The following is a 22,050-nucleotide window of genomic DNA, read 5'->3' as shown; positions in this document are numbered from 1 at the left end:
ACTGGGCGAGAGCGGCACACAATTTCTGTCAGATGCAAGCGAAAAGTAGATCATGCAGTCTAGAGTGTCCAAGCTTGGGCTGGAGCGTGAATATCATATTACCCGCCAATGATATTCGCGTATCACTCTACAGAGGACTTCCCCCCCTACGAGAGCCCCGCGAGGCTCATAAGCGGGTGTGGCTTCACGGTGACATGGAACATCTGAATGGCGGCTTTTGAAGGGGTTTGTCAATCGTGAAAGTCAAAAACATGAACGTTATATCCACCTTGGGTCCTCGTTATGATTCCGCCGCGGAGATTTCACATTTACGGCACCATGGAACAAAATCTTCCGACAAGCAAGCATGAGATTTGTGGACCTGTGAATTAGCTGCATTTGAATTGAACACTCTCTGTCGAGACCTAGAGAGTCTCTCTGATTTGCAACTATATACAGTACTATTGACAGTACTATTTTACAGAGTTTCAAGCATTAACGTTACAGTAGGCACAAACAAGAGCTGAAGCGTGCAGTGGTGATCACTTGTTTGGTTATAAGTACTGTAGACACCGGTCAGAATTTATTGCCCCTTGCAGATTCATGTTTAGACAGATCTGATTGACCTCAATTTCGTATGACAACTTTGGCCTTACTGGATGCATACTCTGTGATACGTATGTATCAGATCTCATATCGTTAAATGGAGCTGTGGATGTTCTGACTTGTTTCTCTTTGCTCATTTATGTGAAGACTATTAGATTCGGATATCTATGAAGGTTGCGAGCAATATTTCAATGAGACATAGGCTGGTATGAGTGTAAGTAGGAACAAGCGACATACTGAAGAATTATAGTGGATGATCTCTTGTTCAACGAAGGGCTGAGAGATAAGTATTAGACTATAATGTTACTTGGAATTTGGCATGCGACAAGATATAAAAGGAGCTTTGGATCCAATTAAACCTGGAATATGGCACTGTAACGTCAGGTTCATCCCTGGCTCAAAGCCATAATTATAACTATCCAGGCCAAGATAGCAAGGGAGCTTGCGATATATATTTCTCAGATTATCATGATGTTCACTTAATTTCAAGGACATCCAAGGCCACTGACTATTAAAATCATGTTTCAAGTGTTCAATCGTATTGATGATTTCCTAGATAGCATAATAAGTCAGAAGTTCCGTCTTTTGGGGTATCAATGCATCCGAAAACACACTTCCCAAACGGGTTATATTGCACACACGTCGGCACGGATAAACTAACATCCGATATGACGCACCTCCTCAGCCAAGGACATAAAATATAGCGATTCAACAAATGCTTAAGGTAAACAGTTATTTTTATGCCTTGAGTATGCTGCAACAATAGAGATCATACAGCTGATACTATTGAGTAAATGGGCTTGGTTACATCATCGGGGAAGGCAGGGCTTTCATCACCTTCGCGCTGACGCGCGACGCGCGCAGCTTGGCCAGACAAAAAGCTCCTGGGAGCCGCTCAATCCCCTTGAAAGCTCACAAAAAGCACCAAAATGTCGCGACAGGCTCCAGATAGGTCTTCAAGAACCCGCGCACCACGCGTTGGACAGTCTGACCGCAAGCGACCAGGCGATGAGGATGTCCCAGACGTTTATCAAGAAATGCTAGATGAAGCTGAAGCCCGAGATCCCGGTCATTTCAACAGCGAAAGACCAATCAAAAGGCGAAAGGTTGGGGACATGAAAGCCATTCCCGTCGAAAGCGAGCAGAAACACCCAGAGATGAACAAACATGAGACCCAAGCAGTGCAAACTGTCTACGATTCGTCGTCAGAAGAAGAGTCAGATGTTGAGTGGGAAGATGTTGAGTTTCAGCAACCGTCTGATTCATTATTCAGCGGAAATGCTGCATCTCGGGGCGATGATGAAGTGCTTGAGATTACCTTGGAACAAGAACCCGACAAACGAAAACGGGCCATTTCAAAACGAAAGCCTCTAACTAGAGCCGAGAAGCAAGTGCGACTGGATGTACACAAGGCCCATATTCTTTGTCTCCTTGGCCACTTGGATATACGCAATTCGTGGTGCAATGACGAGGATACACAGGTATGCAATATATGCCAAAGCATTTGTACGATTGATATCTAATGAACCTAAGAATTTTTTGAAGAAAATGTTACCGAAAAAGGTCATTGCTCTTTTGCACCCTGATGAAGATAAACCTAGCTACAACAGATCCACCACTATCATGGATGGTCTCAATCAAGCTGCAGATGCATTTGCTCGCAGATTCAGAGTCACGAAGCCGGGAATCAAGCGGGCTCACTGGTCTGATAGTCAAGATCAGTTAAAGCAGAAGATGGTATCTCTTAGCAATTTTCCTCTCTTGAGTATTCGTTGATGATTAGCTAGGAATCCATCATGTTGGACGCAGAGGTCTTTCTATCCAAGGGAGACTTCCGAACCCAAGCCAAAACGCTGCAAGGCTCTCGCGACTTTGGCGCCCAGCTGTTCTGTACTTTGCTACGGGGCGTAGCCATCGAGACTAGGCTTGTCTGTTCATTGCAAACATTGCCGTTTTCTGGAACCGTCAAGGACATGACGCCACCCAAACCAAAACCTCAATACATTGTAATATCTTCAGATGATCCTGGCTCCTCGACAGATGAACGATCGAGGACCGAAAAATCGCCCACAGCTCCAAGATCTCGGCGGATTGGACAGCCGAAATTTGCACCATCGCGTCCTCCTCAGCCACCCATGCGCCTAGGTAAGTGTCTCGAAGGCCGTAATTGCATAGTTCATTGAGTTAACGGCGATAGGCACTCTTCCACAATCCCGAGAATCATCACACCCGGTGACTTGGGTGGAAGCTTTCAACGAAGCTGCTCAAAAATGGATCGCGATTGATCCAGTCGTAACAAAGTCTCTCGCAAAAACATCCAAGTTTGAACCACCTGCGAGTGATCCGTTCAATCTGATGAGTTACGTCGTAGCCTTTGAAGATGACAGGTCTGCAAGAGATGTCACTCGTCGCTATGCAAAGGCATTTAATGCAAAGACGCGAAAGCTGCGAGTGGAGTCTACACGCAATGGAGAGAAATGGTGGGAAAAAGCACTGCTTTATTATGAGAAACCCTTCCTCGAGGATCGAGATGAAGCCGAGATCAGCGAGCTTACCTCTAAATCAGCGGCAGAGCCAATGCCACGCAACATCCAAGACTTCAAAAACCACCCCGTCTATGCTTTGGAACGGCACGTTCATCGGAATGAAGTTATTCACCCTAAACGAGTCATTGGACACGTTGGTTTGGGAAAGACTGCAACGAGAACCGAGACAACTGAACCCGTCTACCGCCGCTCCGACTTGCATGTCGTACGAAGCGCTGATAAGTGGTACCGCCTGGGACGGGATGTCAAGGTTGGAGAACAACCTCTGAAGCGTGTCCCTGCAAGCCGCAACAAAGTCGCAATCTCCAGTGACGACGAAGCTGAAAATGAACCCGAAGAGACGACATTATATGCCGAGTCTCAGACGGAAGTCTACAAACCACCACCCGTGATTGATGGAAGAATCCCCAAAAACGTTTACGGAAACCTGGATGTTTATGTACCCAGCATGGTTCCGCTTGGTGGTGTTCATATCAACCGACCAGAGGCAATTCGAGCCGCCCGAATCCTCGGCATTGACTATGCAGATGCAGTCACTGGGTTTGAATTCAGAGGTCGCCGTGGAACAGCTGTAGTAAAGGGCATTGTCATTGCAACTGAATACCAGGAGGCGCTTGAGGAGGTTTTGTCTGGCCTTGAAGACCAGAGGCGGCTTGCTGCGCTTGAAGCAAGAACTGCGGAAGCTCTTCGATTTTGGCGACTTTTCTTGGCGAAGCTAAGAATTGCAGAAAGAGTGAAGGGGTATGCAGCCGAGGACGAAGAACAAGTTGATGAAGATGATATTGCAGAGGAAATGAGTGTTGAGGAAGGCGGAGGCGGCTTCTTCCCAGAACCAGGCCAGCCTGTGAATAGCCCACCACTGAATGCCTTAGAAACCCACTTACCTTACGAGGGTCATGCAGGGGATGAACCTGGATCATACAGCGAGGACGAAGAAGATTTTGGAGGCGGATTCATACCCGAAGAGCCAACTGGAGATGATTTAAACTCGGTAGCAGCTCCAGCTCCAACCCTAGAGCCCGAACCAGCCCCAGAGCCCTTGGCCTCACGCCCGATATCAAATCCTCGATGGACCTCGAAGCAAAAAACATCAAATGCACCCCGTTACTCATTGACGGTCGTTCCAAATCACGGCCCAGGCACATTATCTCATGAACGGCGAGAATCTCCAGAACCAAGCTCCTCCAAAGCCCCCGAGGGATCTTCCCAGTATGCCCCTATTGCAGTGGATTCATCTAACAATGCTGGATCTAAATCAGCAAGCATGGTCACTATTTCTCGACCACCATCGCCAATCCAGGAACTATCAGCGCGGAAGTATGATTCTGATAGCGAATTGGAGAAGGGATCTTTGCTGTCTGAGGATCCCGACGACGAGGATGCAATTCCTGACTGGCTCATGTCTGATGAAGACTAGCTTTTCAGATTTATCGCATTTATGAAATATACGAATATATAAACAATCATAGAATTGAAGTTGTATGTACAGGAGTGACTTTACTATACATAAAGTGCACGGACCAAGTCGATATTAGCGACGCGTCGACGCGCCCTGCCTCAGGCAACGGTTGCCTAACGTCATGAGCAACTTTTGCGGATAGCCACAGTCCAATGTTTGCCTCGAAACCCTTAGTTGAGCTGCAATGAAAGAAAAGCACCGACCAAGCAAACCATCAGAGAACCACCAGAACCAGTTCCGTACTTCCAGAAGGCCCAGTCCGCCTGGTTCTTCAATAACGAAGTCAAAGAGCACCACCGCGAAACGAGAACGATCGCCAGAATCCTCGGAGTCCTCAAAAGCCCATAAACGAACCTCACTACCGAGCCTGCGAGCTCAACCTACTCTTACACAGATCGACTTTGTGACGCAGGCCACAGCGTCAGATGACGATCAGCTCGACTATCTTGATGAACACCGTGAAAACACAATCAACCAACCACAAATAGAGGATGGATCTGACAAGGATGCCGACTTTCTACCACCACAACAGGTCCGTTCCGCTCGACGTACAAAATTCAAAGTGAATGAACGGGAACACATGTCAAGCGAACGCCCACAAAAACGAAGGATCTCTGCGATGGGAACCCGAGACATAGAACAAAGGCCTGCGCCGAGGAGGAGTGTAACGCCAAGGGTCAGCATCGGCCGTAAAGGCGGTCGAAAATCCTTGGAGAAGTCCACAGGGAAGAGGGACAAGACCTTGACTCAGATGGATTTCGTGCGCCGTTTCATTCCTATCGACGACGATGACGACGATGTGAGTATGGGGTATATCCAGCCTACCACAGACAACAAGTCTGTCATCGGGAAACAAGAAGCAAATTCTACGGAGGCGAAAAAACCACAACCTACGAAGCTTCTCAACTCGGCCAAGCGAAGCCGCAGAGTGTTCGAAGAGGAGCTGGACCTCTCGACAGGGGAGCCAATATCTCAACCTAAGGATGCTCAATATTCCAATTTTGGAGCTGATAATGCGAGTCACCGGGTATCTGCAGCACCTTTGACGCCAAAAAACCCCCGAAGACGTGAGATTCCTTCATCGCAATCTCCCGAGAGCCCTGGTTTAATGATGATAACATCTTCTCAATTCCGAGGGGCCACCCACTCGCCTTCCAAACAGAAGCTCTTGGCCTCAATTCAGCCCATAAAAGCCATCAAGGAGGAACCCCCGAATCTCGGCTGGTTCAGAACTCCCAAGATCCCAAAGATGATTTAAGAACAACGACGAACTCCTCGAACACCCAGAACCATTTAAAAATGCACATACCTCCACCAGCTGAACATTATTCTTCATCTGCACCTCCAACTGAATCCGTATCGGACTACCAACTCTCCGAAGCAAACGAGCCCCCTAATGACAGAGCTCGAAAAACAGAACGGACAGTCGTTTATGAAACGGATGCAGATACAGACTACGGAGAGTCCGACAATGAATATTCAAACAGAGACTCTTTGACACCATCCCCGGAGAAACAAGTTCAAGCAATCGGTACGCAGAAGATACATAATGTCCAGGGGTCGCCCGAAGATGATTCACAGGTGCTACCGCTGCCAGATGTACCGTCTAGCTCTGGCTTGAAATATCTCCCTAGCGATGACGCTCCTCCATCCGAGCCCCCGATGTCTGATGCGTCGGCGTACTATCATAGAATGCATGCAGCGACACAGTTTCCGCACGAGCCAATTCCATCTCTCAGTACACAGAAACTGGCCGAACTCTTTCCCCAGGAGGACAGCCCACAGTCCGCCAAGCTGGAACCATGCAAAACTTCTTCTCAAATTCCACGGTCGGGCCCATTCCACCAAACGCAAACACAAAGTCAGGGAGATAAAGAATCAACTGAAATGGTTCCCGAGTCATCTCCCACTCGAGAAAGGGAGTCTCAGACCGAAGCAAGTGAGCCTCTATTCCAACGACCTCGCGCTCCAGACTCGGTAGTTCAAGTGGAATCATCTCAAGCGGTGGATCGCAAGTGGCCAGGACGGGTTCTATCTCGAAGCCAGCTTCTCACGTCGAGTGTAATGGAGAGTGTACCGCTACCGACCTTTTGGATGAACAGCCAGGACAGTGTCGGAGAGCCATATAGTTTACCTGAAAGTTGACCTGAAGGGCGATATCAATACCTAACGAATTATGAACATGTATTCCTAACGACCAAGTGAAGTTCACTGAACAATGATGTCGAAGAAGTATAGCGCCAAGCCCGGAAGTAGTCTAAATGTTTTAATGTTTTGCAATGTTGATCGCAAGCGGGGCGGTGGACGAACGCGGAGATACTGCAACCTTGACTTCGAACTTCACTTCTTGCTTCTTGCTCTTTACAACCAACAACCATGGATATCGCCTACGATCACATCCAAGAAGAAGCCTTCTCCAACAAAGAAGAATCCTCCACCGACTCTCAACCCCAGGAGCCCGGCGTCAACCTCAACGACGAGCTACAGGAAACGTTCCGCGCTTTCTCCGCCAGCCCGTGGGGTTCCCGAATCGGCGGACTTTGGGACAATGTACGCAAGCAGGGCGAAACATACTATGAAGGTGCTCGCCAGGAGTACGCAGCTGCCAGTGAGGAAGCCGTGAAGGGATTCTCAGACCTCAAGGAAACTATCGTCGACCGAACAAAGGGGCTGTCTCTTAGCACAGCTGCCCTGACAGGCAGTGGCGAGGGACAAACCGATGAGACCGTCACACCCAAGGCTGCGACAGATGGAGAATCTCAGGATCGGGGAGCCGAAGGCGCAGGCGCCAGCGGAGAGGGCTTTATCTCCCGATTCAAAGCCGAAGCCGCCCGACGGTTGAAAGAGATCGAGAAAGCCGAGGAGGCAGCCGATGAAGCGATCCTGCGATTCGGTATGAATATCAGCCAGAAACTGCGCGAAGCAGTCAGCATTGTTCCTCCCGAAACCGATGAGTCAGGCAAGCTTCTTTTCGAGAGCAAGGATGCCGAAGGCAAGCGGGTCATTCACGCCACCCGATTTGAAGCCCAACTACATGTCATCCACTCCAACCTGGAAAGCTTCACCAAAGACCCGGTCAGTGACGAGTGGCCCACTTTCAAGAAGGAATTCAATGTCGAGAGCAAGACCGATGATATCGCCGCCGACTTGGAGAAATACCCCGAGCTTCGTTCCGCTATGGAGAAGCTTGTGCCGGAGCAGGTGGAATACTCTGAGTTCTGGGTTCGCTACTACTTCTTGCGTCTCGTCGTTGAAACCGAGGAGAAAAAGCGCAAGGAACTTCTAAAAGGTATTTTGGCTTCATGATTGTCCCATATGTTGTATAATACTAATGACCGACTTGTCCACAGGCGCCAACGCGGAAGATGAGGAGGAAGTTGGCTGGGATGATGATTCCGACTCCGAATCCCAGTCTCCCTCTACTCCCCAGGTCCGCCCCGATAACCAGAATCTCACCCCAAAGGCGGACACCCCGAAAGCCGAGCCTCGCCGGTCAAACGACCAAAACTCCCAGGCCGATAGCGAATCAAGCTATGATGTAGTCAGCGGTGCCGCTAGCCGGACCCCCGGAAGCCCCAAGGAAAAGAGCGCCACCGATGCGAAGGCAGAGGAGAGCGACGAGGACTGGGAGTAAATTCAGCAAGAGCACACGACTTAGTCTCACGGGACGCTTGTCTATATCATATAGCCCCGAGCCCATTCTTGCTACCAGTCGACTTGAACACTGCTAGTTACTTGCTCATCGAATTCTGCTTTGTTCGGAGTTTAGGAATGTCGGCTCTTCATTTTCTTCTTTTGTATTGGCGTTTCGGACTCTTCTCTTCTATTCCCAACTCCGTTATTCGTGACTTGCCTTCAGCGATTGTTCTCTGGAAATGCACATCGTTCTTCGTTGTAACAATATCACGACAACTGACTAAGGTCACTCTTCGTAATGTATGCTCTCGAAGGAAGCTTTTGTCAACTTCTCTTTCGAGAGGACTGAACATGAAGTTCAACGTACTTCTACTTCTTCTCCGGACTTGAATGAATAGGAAAGTCCTCTTTTCTTACCCAAGTGCTAAATTTGACCTTGCAGAACCAGCTTCTTCTAAAAAAGAAGCCTAACTTTCGTCGAGAATATTTGTGTACCCTTAGATCAGTGTTGTGAAGTCCGTCGACTTGCTTGAGTTGCAGCTGATACACTGGCAGGAATTTCTACTTTGAAAAGTGGCTGCATAGATGTCTCATGCATAAGACCTCGATTGGCAAACCAGCTGAGCTCCCAGCCCCTTTTGGTCACCGCTCTTCCTCTCTTGTCCTTTGGCAAGTTGGTTTCCTTCTCCCGATAGCTCTCTTACTGAATTTACTCTATTTTCAAACATTTCGAACGCAGAACCACGGCTACCAGCGGTATGAATTACGACGTCGAACAAGAAATTGTCGCATTCTTCGGAAAGACTACGACGACTCGCTCAGCCTGCGACAACTATGCGAGTGAGCATCTTGGCAATGTCATTCCAGTCGACGTGCAAGGCGTGTGTAGCTACACCGTCTATGCTGGTCCTAACGCCGAATTCGTCGTGCAGTATCGTCTGAAGTCGCTAGCGCTGAACATAGACATTATGAATCTCGCCAAAGCTATTTACGGCAACTTGACACCCCGGATCTCCTTTGAAGGACAAATTGGGGAAGATCATGAGAGCAAAGAGCCTCTTTACATCTATGTGATGAACCGATTGCCAGGAATCTCTCACCTGGATTTCATCCTAGCCCATAACGATGATATATCTGAAAACTCGCTCGAGTTCTCTCGCTGGCGCCAAAATCTTGTGACCGATAACGCGAAGTATATAATTCTTTTCTACGTGGTATACATTACTAATTATTATATAGATTCTTTGCCATATCTTGGAAAGGCCCTCAGAATGTTGATCAGGCGTACTGCGAGAGCCTAAATCATCAGTACGAACGAGATCTAAATTTATTACTTGGTTCTCTCCCAATTCGATTCCATCCACTAATCAAGAAATCGATTGATTCTTTACCGGCTATTTTTTCACTTCCCATGGTGCTACTACACAATGATTTTGGCACCTTCAACATATTAGTGGATCAGAAGACTTGCAATCTGCTCGGTGTGATTGATTGGGCCGAAGCTGAGATTGCCCCATTCGGCATCAATCTTTATGCTCATGATCGTTTGATAAGTAAGATCCACTTCAAACATGGCTGGTCTAGGTATGATGATTATCTTCTTTTAGATGAGATATTCTGGCGTACATTCAGTCAAGAAACCGGAGTGAACGATGAAACGATCAAAATTATCAAAGCCGCAAGGATTACTGGAGTACTGTTATGGCTTGGCTTCACAAGTCGTCTTCCAAATGAGCCGAAGCCAGTACCGATTTCTAATGATGAAAATGGAGCATATAGAATGCGTGATTTAGACGGGCTTTTGATTGGCAAAGCTACGAGGTTCACGGACTTGTATGATTAGAATGAAAGAGAGAAAAGAGAATGTGAACAAGAAATCCAGGTCCCACTCTAGACAGGTCGGGAAGAGGCCCATCTTGTAACTCGTACGCGCACAAGCCGTCCTGAGTGAGGGCGAAAATATGCCCATGGACACGGAAAGGGTGGATGACTCTGCTGTTGGCGACTCTCATCTATCTAAGAGAGTTGATCTCGAAATTGGTTCCAAGCATGACGGTGTCCTCGGGAATTTTGAAGTGGCCGTGGTGGAAAGACGGCCGTTTCTGGCGCTAAAAGCCGCCATTTTCGGCGTCGATTTCACAGGTCCTCATATTCTAGTTGTAATCTTGATGATAATACATTTCTCTCTTATTCCATCATAATCACGACATGTACTTGGTACAGGGGGGAATATCAAGTGGCTCTTACTTCGTACAGTACAAACATCAATCATTCTGCAGTTCCAGACCCCAGACCACCATCCTTTGGCGTTCCCTTCTTTCCAAGAGGAGACTGAGAATATGCTGGCATCATACCACGCAAACCACTGGGACGAGGCCCAGGCGAGCCCTTTCGCACAGGAGTCTCTGGTGTGCCCTCTCTAGAACGGAGGTGGAAACCTTGCCCTCTGCCAGGAGAGTACGGGTCACCTCCCTCACGGGCGTGGCCGTATGGACTGCCGGCCTCCCAGCCATACTGATAATCTTCACCGCGGTGCTTGACGGGGCTTTCGTTGTAGGGATCCCAGCCAACACGGCGGCGGGCTTCATTTCGAAGGCGTTGGCGATGCTGTTCGTCGCCTCCGGCTCCTGTTGTGGATGATTCTTCCAGGAAGAAATTGAGGAGTTCATCGCTGATTGAGAGATGGGACTGTTGCTGAAATTGCTGGAGAGAGGTTAAGCGGAGAAGAGTTTCTAGTAGGGATAGGGAGGTGCGAATGTTTTCGAAATGGGGATTGGTGACCGTAGTTGTTCCTGTATTTGATGGGGATGCGTATCTTTGGTGGGAGGGAGATGGCGACGAGGAGTTCTGCTCATTGATTGATAGCTTAGCCATCATGATTGGATCGATCGAAGACTCATTCGTGGGGCCGTTGTTCTCAGTTTCTGATTCCGAATCTGAAGATTCGTCTTCATTGTAGACTTCGAATGCGATCCATTCTGGATCCAACCCAGGCGGCAGACGCCATTCTTCGGGAATGGAGTCTTGGTGGAGAGAGCTGAAGTTGTCGTGTGCTGAGCCACTTTCTCCATTTAACTGGGCATCAATTTGGGCCTGCTCCTCGTCTTCTGGTTCTTCATCAGAATCTGCTGGAGGGTACTCGTCCTCTATCTCCTCCCGTTCCATCATGCGCCGCGGTGGAAGAGCATTCAAATCACGCTTCAGAAGAAGTATGGGATTGTTGGTCTCGCCTTCCGTGCTGATATTGAGAATTCTGCCAGTATCGGCATAGAAGATCTTGGAGATTTGATGGATAGGTATAATTTCCCGGATTCCTGCCTGGGAGACGCCCTCATACTTTTGGGGCTGTGGATCATTTTCGTCAAATGAGTGCACTCTGCCGTCCTCAAGGTCTTCAATTATGAGTACTTGATATGTGTATTCGTCAGCTCCAGCCGGTCCAGGGAGCTTTGACTGTTTGCGTTCATCTGGTGATTGTAATGAGTCTATCGGAACACGCCGCAGTTTCAGTCGTGCCTTGTGCATGACTTCTTTCCACGTTGCTTCACGGACAGATTCTTCGTCGTGGGGTCTCAAATGGCTGGCAAACAGCATGTACATAGATAGGGTAAATGTTGGTCCCACTTGTACTGCCTGCGACGGAGATATCGAGTATTGGGTGTCACCTGCCGTGAGAAATGTGCTTGCCTGAAGAAGCCGGGACGGTGAAACTGTTGCCGGTAAGTTTGTCGAAAGCTTGGCCCCGGATGTGGTGATTGCCAAATTCATGAGGGGCACCGCATCTTCAATGCGAGCTAACAGCTTCTTGATGTCCTTGATAATGAACTTGATTTCGGCTTCGCTTTGTGCACGATCTTTTGGCTTCGCTCCTTTTCGAATCAATTCTTCCGATGCGGCAGCCTTTGCTAGACGCTGCCCCAGAGCTTGAATATCCCATCGCAGAGACTTTGTGAGCGCAACCGCAGATTCCAGTGAAGTATTTCCTCGGGCAGCACTAGACATCTTGTGAGCTTTCTGACGACATGGAATAGCGTTGGGTGACCCACATCAACTCAATCATGTCGATAGATGGAGAAATAACCTGGTATAAGTTTAGCGTAGATCTTTTGGCCTTTCCATGGGGTGTAATAGATACCTGTATTTTGCTCTCTAATCGCTGCTGCAACGAAACGAGCTCATCTCGGTCTTCGCTACTGATATTCTAACCAAGCAAAAGCGATTAGCGAACCTTTCCACAGAACGAACAACAGCGTTTACCTTTAGCAAGCGGGATGACTGGCGCATCGCATAGCTCGCTGTTATCGCAATTCCCGAACTGCATGGACCTTGTCAGAATTGGAAGCATACTCATTATGAGACTCCATACCGAATCGCATAATTCATTGCCTGCCGGGTAAGCTGGAGTGTATGAATCAGCTGTCTGTCCGCAATCGATTGAGCAGGGGTTGACGCACCCCGGTGAGGAATGTATCCATCTTGCGTCACTTGGAAGCCCAACCCCGAGGATTGTATGAGGCTGAGTAGTTGGAGGGGTTGCTTTCAATGTTATCGATAAGATAGTTGAAGGCCCAAAGAAAGAAGATGAGCCTAAACTCCACAATGACGAAAGATTAAAGAGTCATGGCTGACTTGGGCATTCAGGCAATGACTCAAAGAAAGATAAAACCCCAGCACTTGCACTGACTGTTCTTCCTTCCGGAGAAAAGACAACTTGATAGAAGCATATCACGTGGAAACATCGCGGGGTCTTAGTCAGCCGTGCAAAATCAAAAGGCCGTGGACCCCTCAGTCTTGATTGACCCAACCTATTTCTAACCCGTTTTGGTTGCGTTTTTTCGTGTTTCTGATTCTACACCGAGTCCTACACGATGTCAAACCAAACCCCCGAATCCTGGGAGGATGACCTCGCCAGACAGGCCGAGGGCGTCAACCTGAACGCACAATCTCGCCCTCAAGCTCAAGCGCCCTCGTTCCAGCCCGGCGCTGCCTCTTTCACCCCCGGAGCCTCTTCCTTTGTTCCTGGCCAGCAGTACCAGCAGTACGGTGGATACCCATATGGCCAGTATGGTCAACAGCAGGCCTATGGCGGTTACCCCCAACAGCAGCAGCAACAGCAGGCCTACGGACAGTACAACGCCTATGCTCAACAGCCCGGAGGATTCAATCAGTATAACAATGGCCAGCAGCAATATGGTGGCTATCAGCAGCAGCCTCGCCAGGCTCCTGTAGCCCAGCAGCAACCCCAGCAGGCCGCCGCTCCTGCCCCCAAGCCTGCATCCGCCGCCCCTCCCAAGGCCAAGGTCCTCTCCATTGGTGCCACCTCCTCCAGTGCCGCCCCTAAGACCAAGGTTCTTTCCATCGGAACTCCTACTCCTGCCAAGCCCGCCGCCGAAACCAAGGGCGACACCAAGGGTCCTGCAGCTGCTGAAGCAGGCGCAAAGGTCGCCGCCACCAAGTCCCTCGATAAGTCCGATAAGGCTGCTGCTACCAGCGGCAAGTCCTCTCCTGTACCCTCTTCTGGCCGCTCCAGCCCTGGGCGTTCCAGCCCGGCCCGTGGCGAGTCTGCCAAGCAGGCTCGTGAGGCTAACGCTGTTGCCAAGTCCCAACAGGCTGATGTCGATGAGGCTACCCTGAAGGAAATTTACGGTGAGAAGAGAGAGCATGTCAACGTTGTGTTCATTGGTCACGTCGATGCCGGCAAGTCCACTCTGGGAGGTTCACTTCTGGCTGCTACCGGCATGGTTGACGAGCGTACGCTGGAGAAATACAAGAGGGAGGCTAAGGAGGCTGGTCGTGAGACCTGGTACCTCTCGTGGGCTTTGGATCTGACCAACGAAGAGCGTGCAAAGGGTAAGACCGTTGAGGTCGGCCGCGCTTTCTTCAAGGTTTCCATTCCCTCCGACGATGGCCCCGTTGAGCGTCAATTCTCTATTCTCGATGCCCCCGGTCACAAGTCTTATGTCCCTCACATGATTGGTGGAGCTTCTCAAGCTGATCTTGGCTGTCTGGTTATCTCGGCCCGTAAGGGTGAGTACGAGACCGGTTTCGAAAAGGGAGGTCAGACCCGCGAGCACGCTCTCCTTGCTCGTAACACAGGTGTTGAGAAGCTTGTTATTGTGGTAAACAAGAGTACGTCTTATTCTTTGCCCTTTTAAGTTATTCCAGATATACTAACAACAATGATAGTGGACGACCCCAGTGTCGAATGGCGCAAGGAGCGTTTCGATGAGTGCACAGTTAAAGTCATGAAGTTCTTGGAAGCCCTTGGCTACAAGAAGTCCGACATTTTCTGCATGCCTATCTCTGCTCAGCGCACCCTTGGCATCAAGGACCGCATCCCTAAGGATGTCTGTTCCTGGTACGATGGACCTTCTCTCCTCGAATTTTTGATTGATTTCAAGCTTCCCGAGCGTAAGATCAACGCTCCCTTCATGATGCCTATCAGCGCAAAGTACCGTGACATGGGTACTATGGCTGAGGGCCGTATTGAATCCGGTATTATTAAGAAGAGCGGCAACTACCTCATGATGCCTAACCGCGAGGAGGTCTACGTTACCGCTCTCTATGGTGAGACCGAAGAAGAAATTCCCACTGCCAAGGTTGGTGACCAGGTTCGCCTTCGCCTCCGTGGTATTGAAGAAGAAGATTTCTTCCCTGGATTCGTGCTCTGCTCTCCCAAGCGCCCCGTGCACTGTGTATCTGCTTTCGAGGCCAAGATTCGTATTCTGGACTTGAAGAGCATTCTCACCGCCGGTTTCAACTGTGTGCTTCACGTGCACTCTGCTGTTGAGGAGGTTACCTTCGCTGCTCTCCTCCACAAGCTCGAGCCTGGTACCGGCCGCAAGAGCAAGCGTCCTCCTCAGTTCGCCAACAAGGGCCAGACTATTATCGCTCGCCTTGAGATTACCAGCTCAGCTGGTGCAGTTTGCGTGGAGCCTTTCAGCGATTACCCCCAGCTGGGACGTTTCACCTTGCGTGACCAGGTATGTATTCTACTTTCTCCCTTGAAAATAAAGAAGGGAAAATGAAACCAACCGCATGAACCTTAACTAACAATCTATCAGGGTCAAACCATTGCTATTGGTATGATCACCAAGCTTATCACCGCCGAGACGGACGCCGCCGATGCTGCCGCTGCCGCCGATGCTGCTGCTGCCGCCGAGTAATGGCTTTCTACCGAGAACGCCTGCATTTCCATATTTCTAAAAAAAAGTTTAGCGAGCACCCAAACAACCGATACGGTGTTGTGCTTGCAAGGAACTCTGAACAGGGAGGCACGGGTGGGCAGAGGTCGCAATGATACCACAGACAGTCCACCTCAACTGACGATGATGAACATTTTCTTTCCAAATTACGCCATAGATTTCGGTTTCTCTAATGAGTCCAAGCGGTTGAACCGAGTATGGATCGAGGATAAACTTGTAACATCTACTACTAGGGATGTAGTCCACACAAGCACACTGTATGACAAACAGTCATGGTTCATCGATGCATCTATCTAAAGTAAAAGGAAGCATCATCCTATGAGGGTTTCTCTCAGGACTAAAAAAAGAATCAAGAAATATGTGCACATCCAGTCAAAGGCCTTATTTTACCGCCTCTTTCCAACAACCTTCGTAAACCCATCATCATCAATCTCAGGCTCAACCCTCTCCCTAGGAGCCCGCACCAAAGAAGGCGCATCATCCATATCAACATCCTCCTCACTGTCATCCCCATCAGTCTCCTGATCCTCATCCTCAACCTTCTGGAATTGCCCATCAGCAGGCTTGGACTGACTCTTCTTCTGCCAAGCCTCCCACATATGTTGAATAGGAGCGAAATCGCCGCGATCCGTGTGCATCTTCAATTCCATAATCTGGTCCGCAACATTTCCAGCACTCTCATCATCAACCACGACGTCGAACTCGTCATTCATGACCTGAATCAGGATGTCCTCGAGATCAATGGCGTCTGTCTCGGGTCGCTCGGTGAACATCTCTGAGATTGCGCCGCATAGCCAGTCCCGCTTGTCGCCTGAGGTTGGGCCACCCCAGTTTGATTGCACGGCTAGTGAGAGGGCGGGCCAGTTGTGGAGGGAGAGAGTGATAGCGAGATCAAGGTAGGAGGCGGCATCGGTAGCCGGGGGTGCTGCTGATGTGTCATCCATTATAGATGGTGTTTTGTGGTTGTTTGAGCCTGATGTGGCTTTGCGATTTCTTTTTTGGGGGGATTGCGATTGATACCCCGCGGTCGTGGTGGAGGGGACACTTTTTAATCTAGTTCCACAAACAAGGATTGTGTAAAACGAGGTTCAAAATTGGAATATCGAGGTTTCAATCCTCCACGCTTGAAATTCGGATTGGAATGTAATTGAGGTATTGCTTGCAGGAGTTCTGCTGATGCTAGGAAATTTTTATGTTGCGATTAGATATGATAAGGTCAGGTGACCGGGGTGTCGGGATAGTTTCTACCTTCGGGGCAGCGGACTGCATTATTGTGAACGAATTCGATCAAGCTTGATGGCTATTGTACGCACCACTCTATTCATTGAAATGCGATTATATTGATATAAAAATATGCAACCCTAGAGGATAAATAAATCGACAAAAAAGAAACTCCGATAGGGGGAATCGAACCCCCGGCTGTCGTGTGAGAGACGACGATGTTAGCCACTACACCATATCGGATGTTGTATGCATAATTTTCAGATACGTAATATTCTGAGCCAGAAAGAAACAAACTGCCGCGCGTACTACCCGGGACCCCCTCAGCTATATATATGCCCCTGGACCCCTGCCCTTCCCTTCCAATTAACAATCTCGAAGTATTTTTTTGCCTTAATTCTCCCGACGCCATACAGATGAGGTATTTTTTGCCATGTACCCTGGCTAGCTCCTATGCTCCGCCACCCCCTTTTCCCCATGCGCGTCGGCGTTTCTGCGATCCCGCGATGGCAATTTAAGCTGCTCCTCTCGCCGAGCCCTCCATCGGGATCTAGCTGAGCGGGATCCAGACGAAAGTTGAACGGGACCCGGAAGTTCCCAGGACCTTTACACACTAGCTCTTTCATCTAAAGAAGCAAATATAGAAATGAGACAGAAGTTTTGAATGGAACTCCGTATAACAGCTTGCATGTGTAGACCAGGATTTTGGAGACTATGATTGGATATATTCTATGTTGTCCACGTTTCTAGCCTGAAGGGGATCGATTAAATGAAGCGTGACTGGGCTTAAGTAAGTCGCTTCCACGTAGGCTAGCTTAAAGGATAACGCTGATCAAGAGCCTATCTATTCCGTTGTATATTTGTTACCAGACTTTTTAGTTGAATGATTGCTTTACTCACCCATAATAATACGCGTTATTTTCTAGAAAGTCGACCTCGTCCCAAAATGCACAGAAAGTCCCGGTAGCTTCTACATATCTAACACAACGCTCCGCCATCGACGCTTCTAGAGTCTCTCATTTATTTGCCTTAGCTCTGGACGGACATGGCGTCCCGTGACGACTACTCAGTTGGGTGGGTTTGCACGCTGCCAATAGAGCTCGCCGCAGCGGAAGCAGCACTTGATCGCGTCCATGACAATCTACCTCCAAATCGGAACTTAGACGGCAACAATAACTACATTCTGGGGAGTCTCCAAGGCCACAATGTCGTTGTGGCGTGTCCAAATTCCTGGGTGTGTGGTAAATCATCGGTAGCCGACGTGGTCACACAGTTGCACGCAAGCTACACATCTGTCCGGTTCAGCCTCATGGTCGGCATTGCGGGAGGAGTGCCAGACACGAAAGAGGATATTCGTCTTGGTGATGTTGTTGTCAGCAAGTCGCTAGCTGGTTGGCCAGGTGTCATTCAGTATGGCATGAACGGGGAGCGAACGGAAGATCACTTTGTTCGCGGCAGAGCGTTAGATCAGCCGACACCATTGCTTCTCACAGCTATGGGGAAGGCCGAGACAGCCGCTGTCTTTGACGAAAGTAAGATAACCCAGTACATCTCCGAACTCGTGCAGAAAGACCCCGTCACCTTTGCCCGCCCTGGCCCAGAACAAGACGTCCTCTTCGAGCCGAATTATGATCATGCAACCATCGAATCCGAGCAAAGCGGATGCAGTCATTGCGACCAGAAGAAGATCCGATTTCGGCAGCCTCGGGAGGTTCAGGACCCCATAGTTCATTATGGCCTGATTGCTTCCAGCCATCATTTAACGCGCCACGGAGCGACCCGGGACGAGATTGCACAAAAGCATGGCATTCTCTGTTTTGAGACGGAGGCAACCGGGCTAAGGGATACCGCCCAGTACTTGGTCATCCGAGGAATTTGTGATTACGCAGATTCGCATAGGTCGGAGCTCTGGCACGCCTACGCCGCAGCGGCTGCCACGGCATACGCAAAAGAGGTTCTCTCTTTCATACCCACGGTGTCTCAGACGACACTTCTGGCCACAAACACAAACACGTATGCAGAGGTCGCGCCTGTTCTTGACGCTCTGCTTCTGACAAGACCCGAGGTTGATCGGAAGTCCCTTATTGCATTGAAAGGGCGTAGAGTTGACGGCACCTGCGAATGGCTTATACAGCATTCCCATTATCAAGAGTGGCTGGCAGATGCGAATCACCCGCTCCTCTGGATCTCAGGTGGTCCTGGAAAAGGGAAGACCATGCTAGCGATTTATATCACCGAGGTACTACAGCCAATGGTTGACGCCGCCGATGATGTTCTTCTCTACTACTTCTGCAGTAACCGTGACAAGAATCGGAACACCGCTTTGACCATCATGAGAGGCATTCTGCATCAATGGATCGACCTCTATCCGCATTTGGCCAAAGAGATTAAGAGCTACTTCGAGGGGACGGAAACTACTAAATATACCATTTCCAGTTTTGTCTCGCTATGGAAGGTTTTCCTGACCTTACTTCAACAGAGCACGTCTTCCCAAGTATTCTGTGTTCTGGACGGCCTGGATGAATGCGAAAAAGAATCAGTCAGTCAGCTTCTCGATGCCGTTGGGAACTACTTGTCGAAGTCTGGGGAAAAGGCAAGGCCACGACTGAAACTCGTTATCCTCTCCCGACCTCACCCGGTTGTTTTGGAGAGAAAACTCGGTCACTATAAGCAAATCCAGTTAGACACCTCCGACACGGAAATTTCGCGTGATGTCGAGCGATACATCTTCGCTAAAGTTGCCGAACTGGCATCCGAGCAAAACTTTTCCGAAGAGATGGTCGCGCAGGTTCAGCAGACCTTGCTGGCTGGCGCTGATGGGACCTTTCTGTGGGTTGGATTCGTTGCCAATGAGCTTCAGGGCAGGAGTTGGAGCAAAATCAATGAAGTTCTCCGCCATGTTCCTAAGGGCCTGGGTGGGATTTACCAGCGGCTTCTTCAACAGATCGGCGATAAGGAAGCGTTGGTCCCTATTCTTCAATGGGTCGTTCTTGCTGCCCGGCCCCTCACACTGGAAGAATTGACCGTGGCCGCAGGCATCAAAACGGCTGGTAATCTCACAGCAACGCAAGTAACCCAGAATCGGCTCAAGTTTGGCGGGTTACTAGTGAAGGTTGAAGGAGATGTCGTCAACTTGGTTCACCAATCGGCGAAGGAGTTCTTTCAGAGCGATCAAGTCAAGATCAAAGGGATCAACATGTTCCACATGAGCCAGGATACCCACAGGACTCTCATGCAGACTTGTTTAGCACACGTCGAACGCAGATATGGATATCCCGGAAGGGGTCCCCAAATTTCTGACAGCGATCCTTTCTTAACTTATGCCAGCCAGTGCTGGCCGGTGCATTTCCACCACGCCATTCATGTGATCGATACACCGTCCGAGTTCTCACGTCAGTTCTTCCGAGTCGACTCTCCGATCCGGGACGAATGGTGGAAAGTCTACTGGGAACAGGAGAACAACGGCGGAAGCCCGCCCTCCTTCACGCTCTTGCATCTCGCGGCATACTTTGGTAACGTACCCTGGGCCAAGTTGTTGATCAGCAAGCATAACCGACTCATTTCGCGAAAGGACAACTACGGTCGGACGCCGCTGTCCTGGGCCGTCAACCAAGGCCACCGAGAAATGGTGGAATTGCTGCTTGACCATGGTGCGCGTGTCAATTTCAAAGATCGAAGCATGTTGACGGCACTCCATATCGCGGTCACCGGACAGTACAGGGACGTCGTGTCTGTGCTGCTCGAGCACGGCGCCCATCTCGAGGCCAAGGCGGAGCATGGCGACACGGATACGCCGTTGATGCGAGCTATTCTGGCCAATTCGAGAGAAATGACACAGGAATTACTTGAGCACGGAGCGCGTGTGGACAAATTGCCAAGTCTTCTGGGAGTTGCTTCACTGAGGGGACCTACAGATCCGGTGAACGAACGGGTGAAAGAACTACTTGGGCTCCAGGAGCAGGTCCTCCTCGCACGCTTCAAGCGTTCGTCGCGATTTGTCGACCTGGTCATGAAAGGGCTGGGCCTTTCCATCCGCTTTCCTCTCTTTCTCGAATTCATGTCCCTCTATCTCAAGTTTATGGCGTTGAATCGCTGGGACAGTCTGTCTGTACTGCAAGAGCTCGTCCAAGACAATAAAACGGAAGAATTGCGAGAATGGGCGAAACTGTACCATGTGTTCTTCTTGGGCCTAGTTGTTGCCCGGATTCCGAGAAGGCTAAAGGCCATGGGCGACCTGTCGACGCAGATCTTGCAGAAGGCCGCGCCCAGAGATCTTCAGGCACTACTGGCCATCACGGTCTTCACCGGCATGGAAACAAAACTCGCGGCTGTTCAACACGGATGGAGAGAAGGAGATGCCATCACAGCTGTAGCAATTTCAGATTGGGCTGCCATAGCCTGCGACAGGAACGCGTTGGAGTTTTTCCACTTCGGTGTTCGCGAGTTTTTGAGCGACTTCGATGGCTGTGTTCGGAATGGGAATCGGGAAGAGAACGTACTTCGGACGGCCCTACTCATGACGGGCCACTTCGCCATGATCAACAAGCAGGAACCTAGGCCGATCGAGTATTTCTCCCGGGTCATCGCGGAGTTCTTCCAAGGATACATCGGCAGCAGTTTCGAGGTTGAATTGTTCAGCGATATGAATCAGGCGTGCGCTAATGAGCTATTCGTCATTAGTGAAAGTCGCGACTCTGCCAGATTACGTCTATTTCTGACCAGTATTTTCCAGTTCGCCCTGGAGGCCAATGAGAAGGGACAAGACCGCTTTCTCAACATACCTCCAGCAGCATGCTTGATTCTCTACCAGGAGAATCCCACTGCTCACAGGTGGCTGATTGATGAGGCCATTCCGGAGGAATTAGGGGCATTGATAGCAAAGGAACATCCGAGATCGCTGCAGAAGCGGGCTTGCAAGACTTTCGTGGAGTGCCTGATCATTGGGAAGCAGTATGGGCTGAGAGTGCCTAGGAGCGTACCGAGACAAACGGTGGAACAGCATCTGCAGTCCTTGCCGGGAGTCGGATACATAATGAATCGCATCCTTGGTTCATAAAGAACTGTGCAATACTCTTGTCTAAGAAGTGGTAGAGCTGAGTCATGGGGAACATTTGAGCCTGTGTTCATGATTATGCTTTACTTGTTGCCATTGAGATTAATGTTACAGAAGTTTTTAGTCGAATGACCTTCATTTACACGGAAAGCATCTAATTATACCTTTCACCCGTCATTCACAGACATGAGCGTCATAATTGTTTTCCTTTTTCTTTTATGATGAGAGATCTTCATATCCGCAAGTCCAGAATTTACTGAATCGAAGCCGGTGCTATGTTTCTACATGAGTTATGTCACATCCCCAGCCTATAACCCACTGCGATTCTGTCGCTCCTCACTCTCG

The 22,050-nt window shown here is 49.6% G+C and overlaps 9 protein-coding genes across 9 annotated transcripts; 7 read left to right on the top strand and 2 right to left on the bottom strand.

Moving 5' to 3' along the window:
* Positions 1–1,514: 1,514 nt before the first annotated feature.
* Positions 1,515–4,548, top strand: N7511_001475 (uncharacterized protein; the record flags this gene model as incomplete). Its single annotated transcript, XM_057123900.1, has 4 exons — positions 1,515–2,066; positions 2,119–2,322; positions 2,373–2,730; positions 2,783–4,548. The coding sequence occupies 4 exons, from the start codon at positions 1,515–1,517 to the stop codon at positions 4,546–4,548; spliced, it is 2,880 nt and encodes a 959-aa protein (XP_056989633.1).
* Positions 4,549–4,774: 226 nt separating this feature from the next.
* N7511_001474 (uncharacterized protein) lies at positions 4,775–5,848 on the top strand (the record flags this gene model as incomplete). Its single annotated transcript, XM_057123899.1, has 1 exon — positions 4,775–5,848. The coding sequence occupies one exon, from the start codon at positions 4,775–4,777 to the stop codon at positions 5,846–5,848; it is 1,074 nt and encodes a 357-aa protein (XP_056989632.1).
* Positions 5,849–5,889: 41 nt separating this feature from the next.
* N7511_001473 (uncharacterized protein) lies at positions 5,890–6,735 on the top strand (the record flags this gene model as incomplete). The annotated part of the gene is made up of 1 exon (XM_057123898.1): positions 5,890–6,735. The coding sequence occupies one exon, from the start codon at positions 5,890–5,892 to the stop codon at positions 6,733–6,735; it is 846 nt and encodes a 281-aa protein (XP_056989631.1).
* A 231-nt stretch (positions 6,736–6,966) lies between these two features.
* On the top strand, positions 6,967–8,224 carry N7511_001472 (BSD domain-containing protein; the record flags this gene model as incomplete). The annotated part of the gene is made up of 2 exons (XM_057123897.1): positions 6,967–7,879; positions 7,941–8,224. 2 exons carry the CDS (start codon positions 6,967–6,969, stop codon positions 8,222–8,224), a joined length of 1,197 nt encoding a protein of 398 aa, XP_056989630.1.
* A 742-nt stretch (positions 8,225–8,966) lies between these two features.
* On the top strand, positions 8,967–10,069 carry N7511_001471 (uncharacterized protein; the record flags this gene model as incomplete). The annotated part of the gene is made up of 2 exons (XM_057123896.1): positions 8,967–9,418; positions 9,466–10,069. Coding segments are annotated over 2 exons (1,056 nt in total), but the record flags the coding sequence as incomplete, so codon positions are not given.
* A 425-nt stretch (positions 10,070–10,494) lies between these two features.
* Positions 10,495–12,701, bottom strand: N7511_001470 (RanGTP-binding protein; the record flags this gene model as incomplete). Its single annotated transcript, XM_057123895.1, has 6 exons — positions 10,495–12,220; positions 12,273–12,307; positions 12,362–12,427; positions 12,484–12,541; positions 12,593–12,624; positions 12,681–12,701. The coding sequence occupies 6 exons, from the start codon at positions 12,699–12,701 to the stop codon at positions 10,495–10,497; spliced, it is 1,938 nt and encodes a 645-aa protein (XP_056989628.1).
* Positions 12,702–13,094: 393 nt separating this feature from the next.
* On the top strand, positions 13,095–15,392 carry N7511_001469 (translation termination factor GTPase eRF3; the record flags this gene model as incomplete). The annotated part of the gene is made up of 3 exons (XM_057123894.1): positions 13,095–14,355; positions 14,413–15,209; positions 15,291–15,392. The coding sequence occupies 3 exons, from the start codon at positions 13,095–13,097 to the stop codon at positions 15,390–15,392; spliced, it is 2,160 nt and encodes a 719-aa protein (XP_056989627.1).
* Positions 15,393–15,817: 425 nt separating this feature from the next.
* N7511_001468 (pre-rRNA-processing TSR2 family protein) lies at positions 15,818–16,375 on the bottom strand (the record flags this gene model as incomplete). Its single annotated transcript, XM_057123893.1, has 1 exon — positions 15,818–16,375. The coding sequence occupies one exon, from the start codon at positions 16,373–16,375 to the stop codon at positions 15,818–15,820; it is 558 nt and encodes a 185-aa protein (XP_056989626.1).
* A 1,322-nt stretch (positions 16,376–17,697) lies between these two features.
* On the top strand, positions 17,698–21,708 carry N7511_001467 (uncharacterized protein; the record flags this gene model as incomplete). Its single annotated transcript, XM_057123892.1, has 1 exon — positions 17,698–21,708. The coding sequence occupies one exon, from the start codon at positions 17,698–17,700 to the stop codon at positions 21,706–21,708; it is 4,011 nt and encodes a 1,336-aa protein (XP_056989625.1).
* Between the last annotated feature and the right edge of the window lie 342 nt (positions 21,709–22,050).

Source organism: Penicillium nucicola, assembly GCF_028828085.1.
Source record: "Penicillium nucicola strain IBT 29836 chromosome Unknown utg000001l, whole genome shotgun sequence".
NCBI lineage: Eukaryota > Fungi > Ascomycota > Eurotiomycetes > Eurotiales > Aspergillaceae > Penicillium > Penicillium nucicola.
Note: the sequence above shows the minus strand (reverse complement) of the source record. Positions and strands in the feature narration are given on the sequence as shown.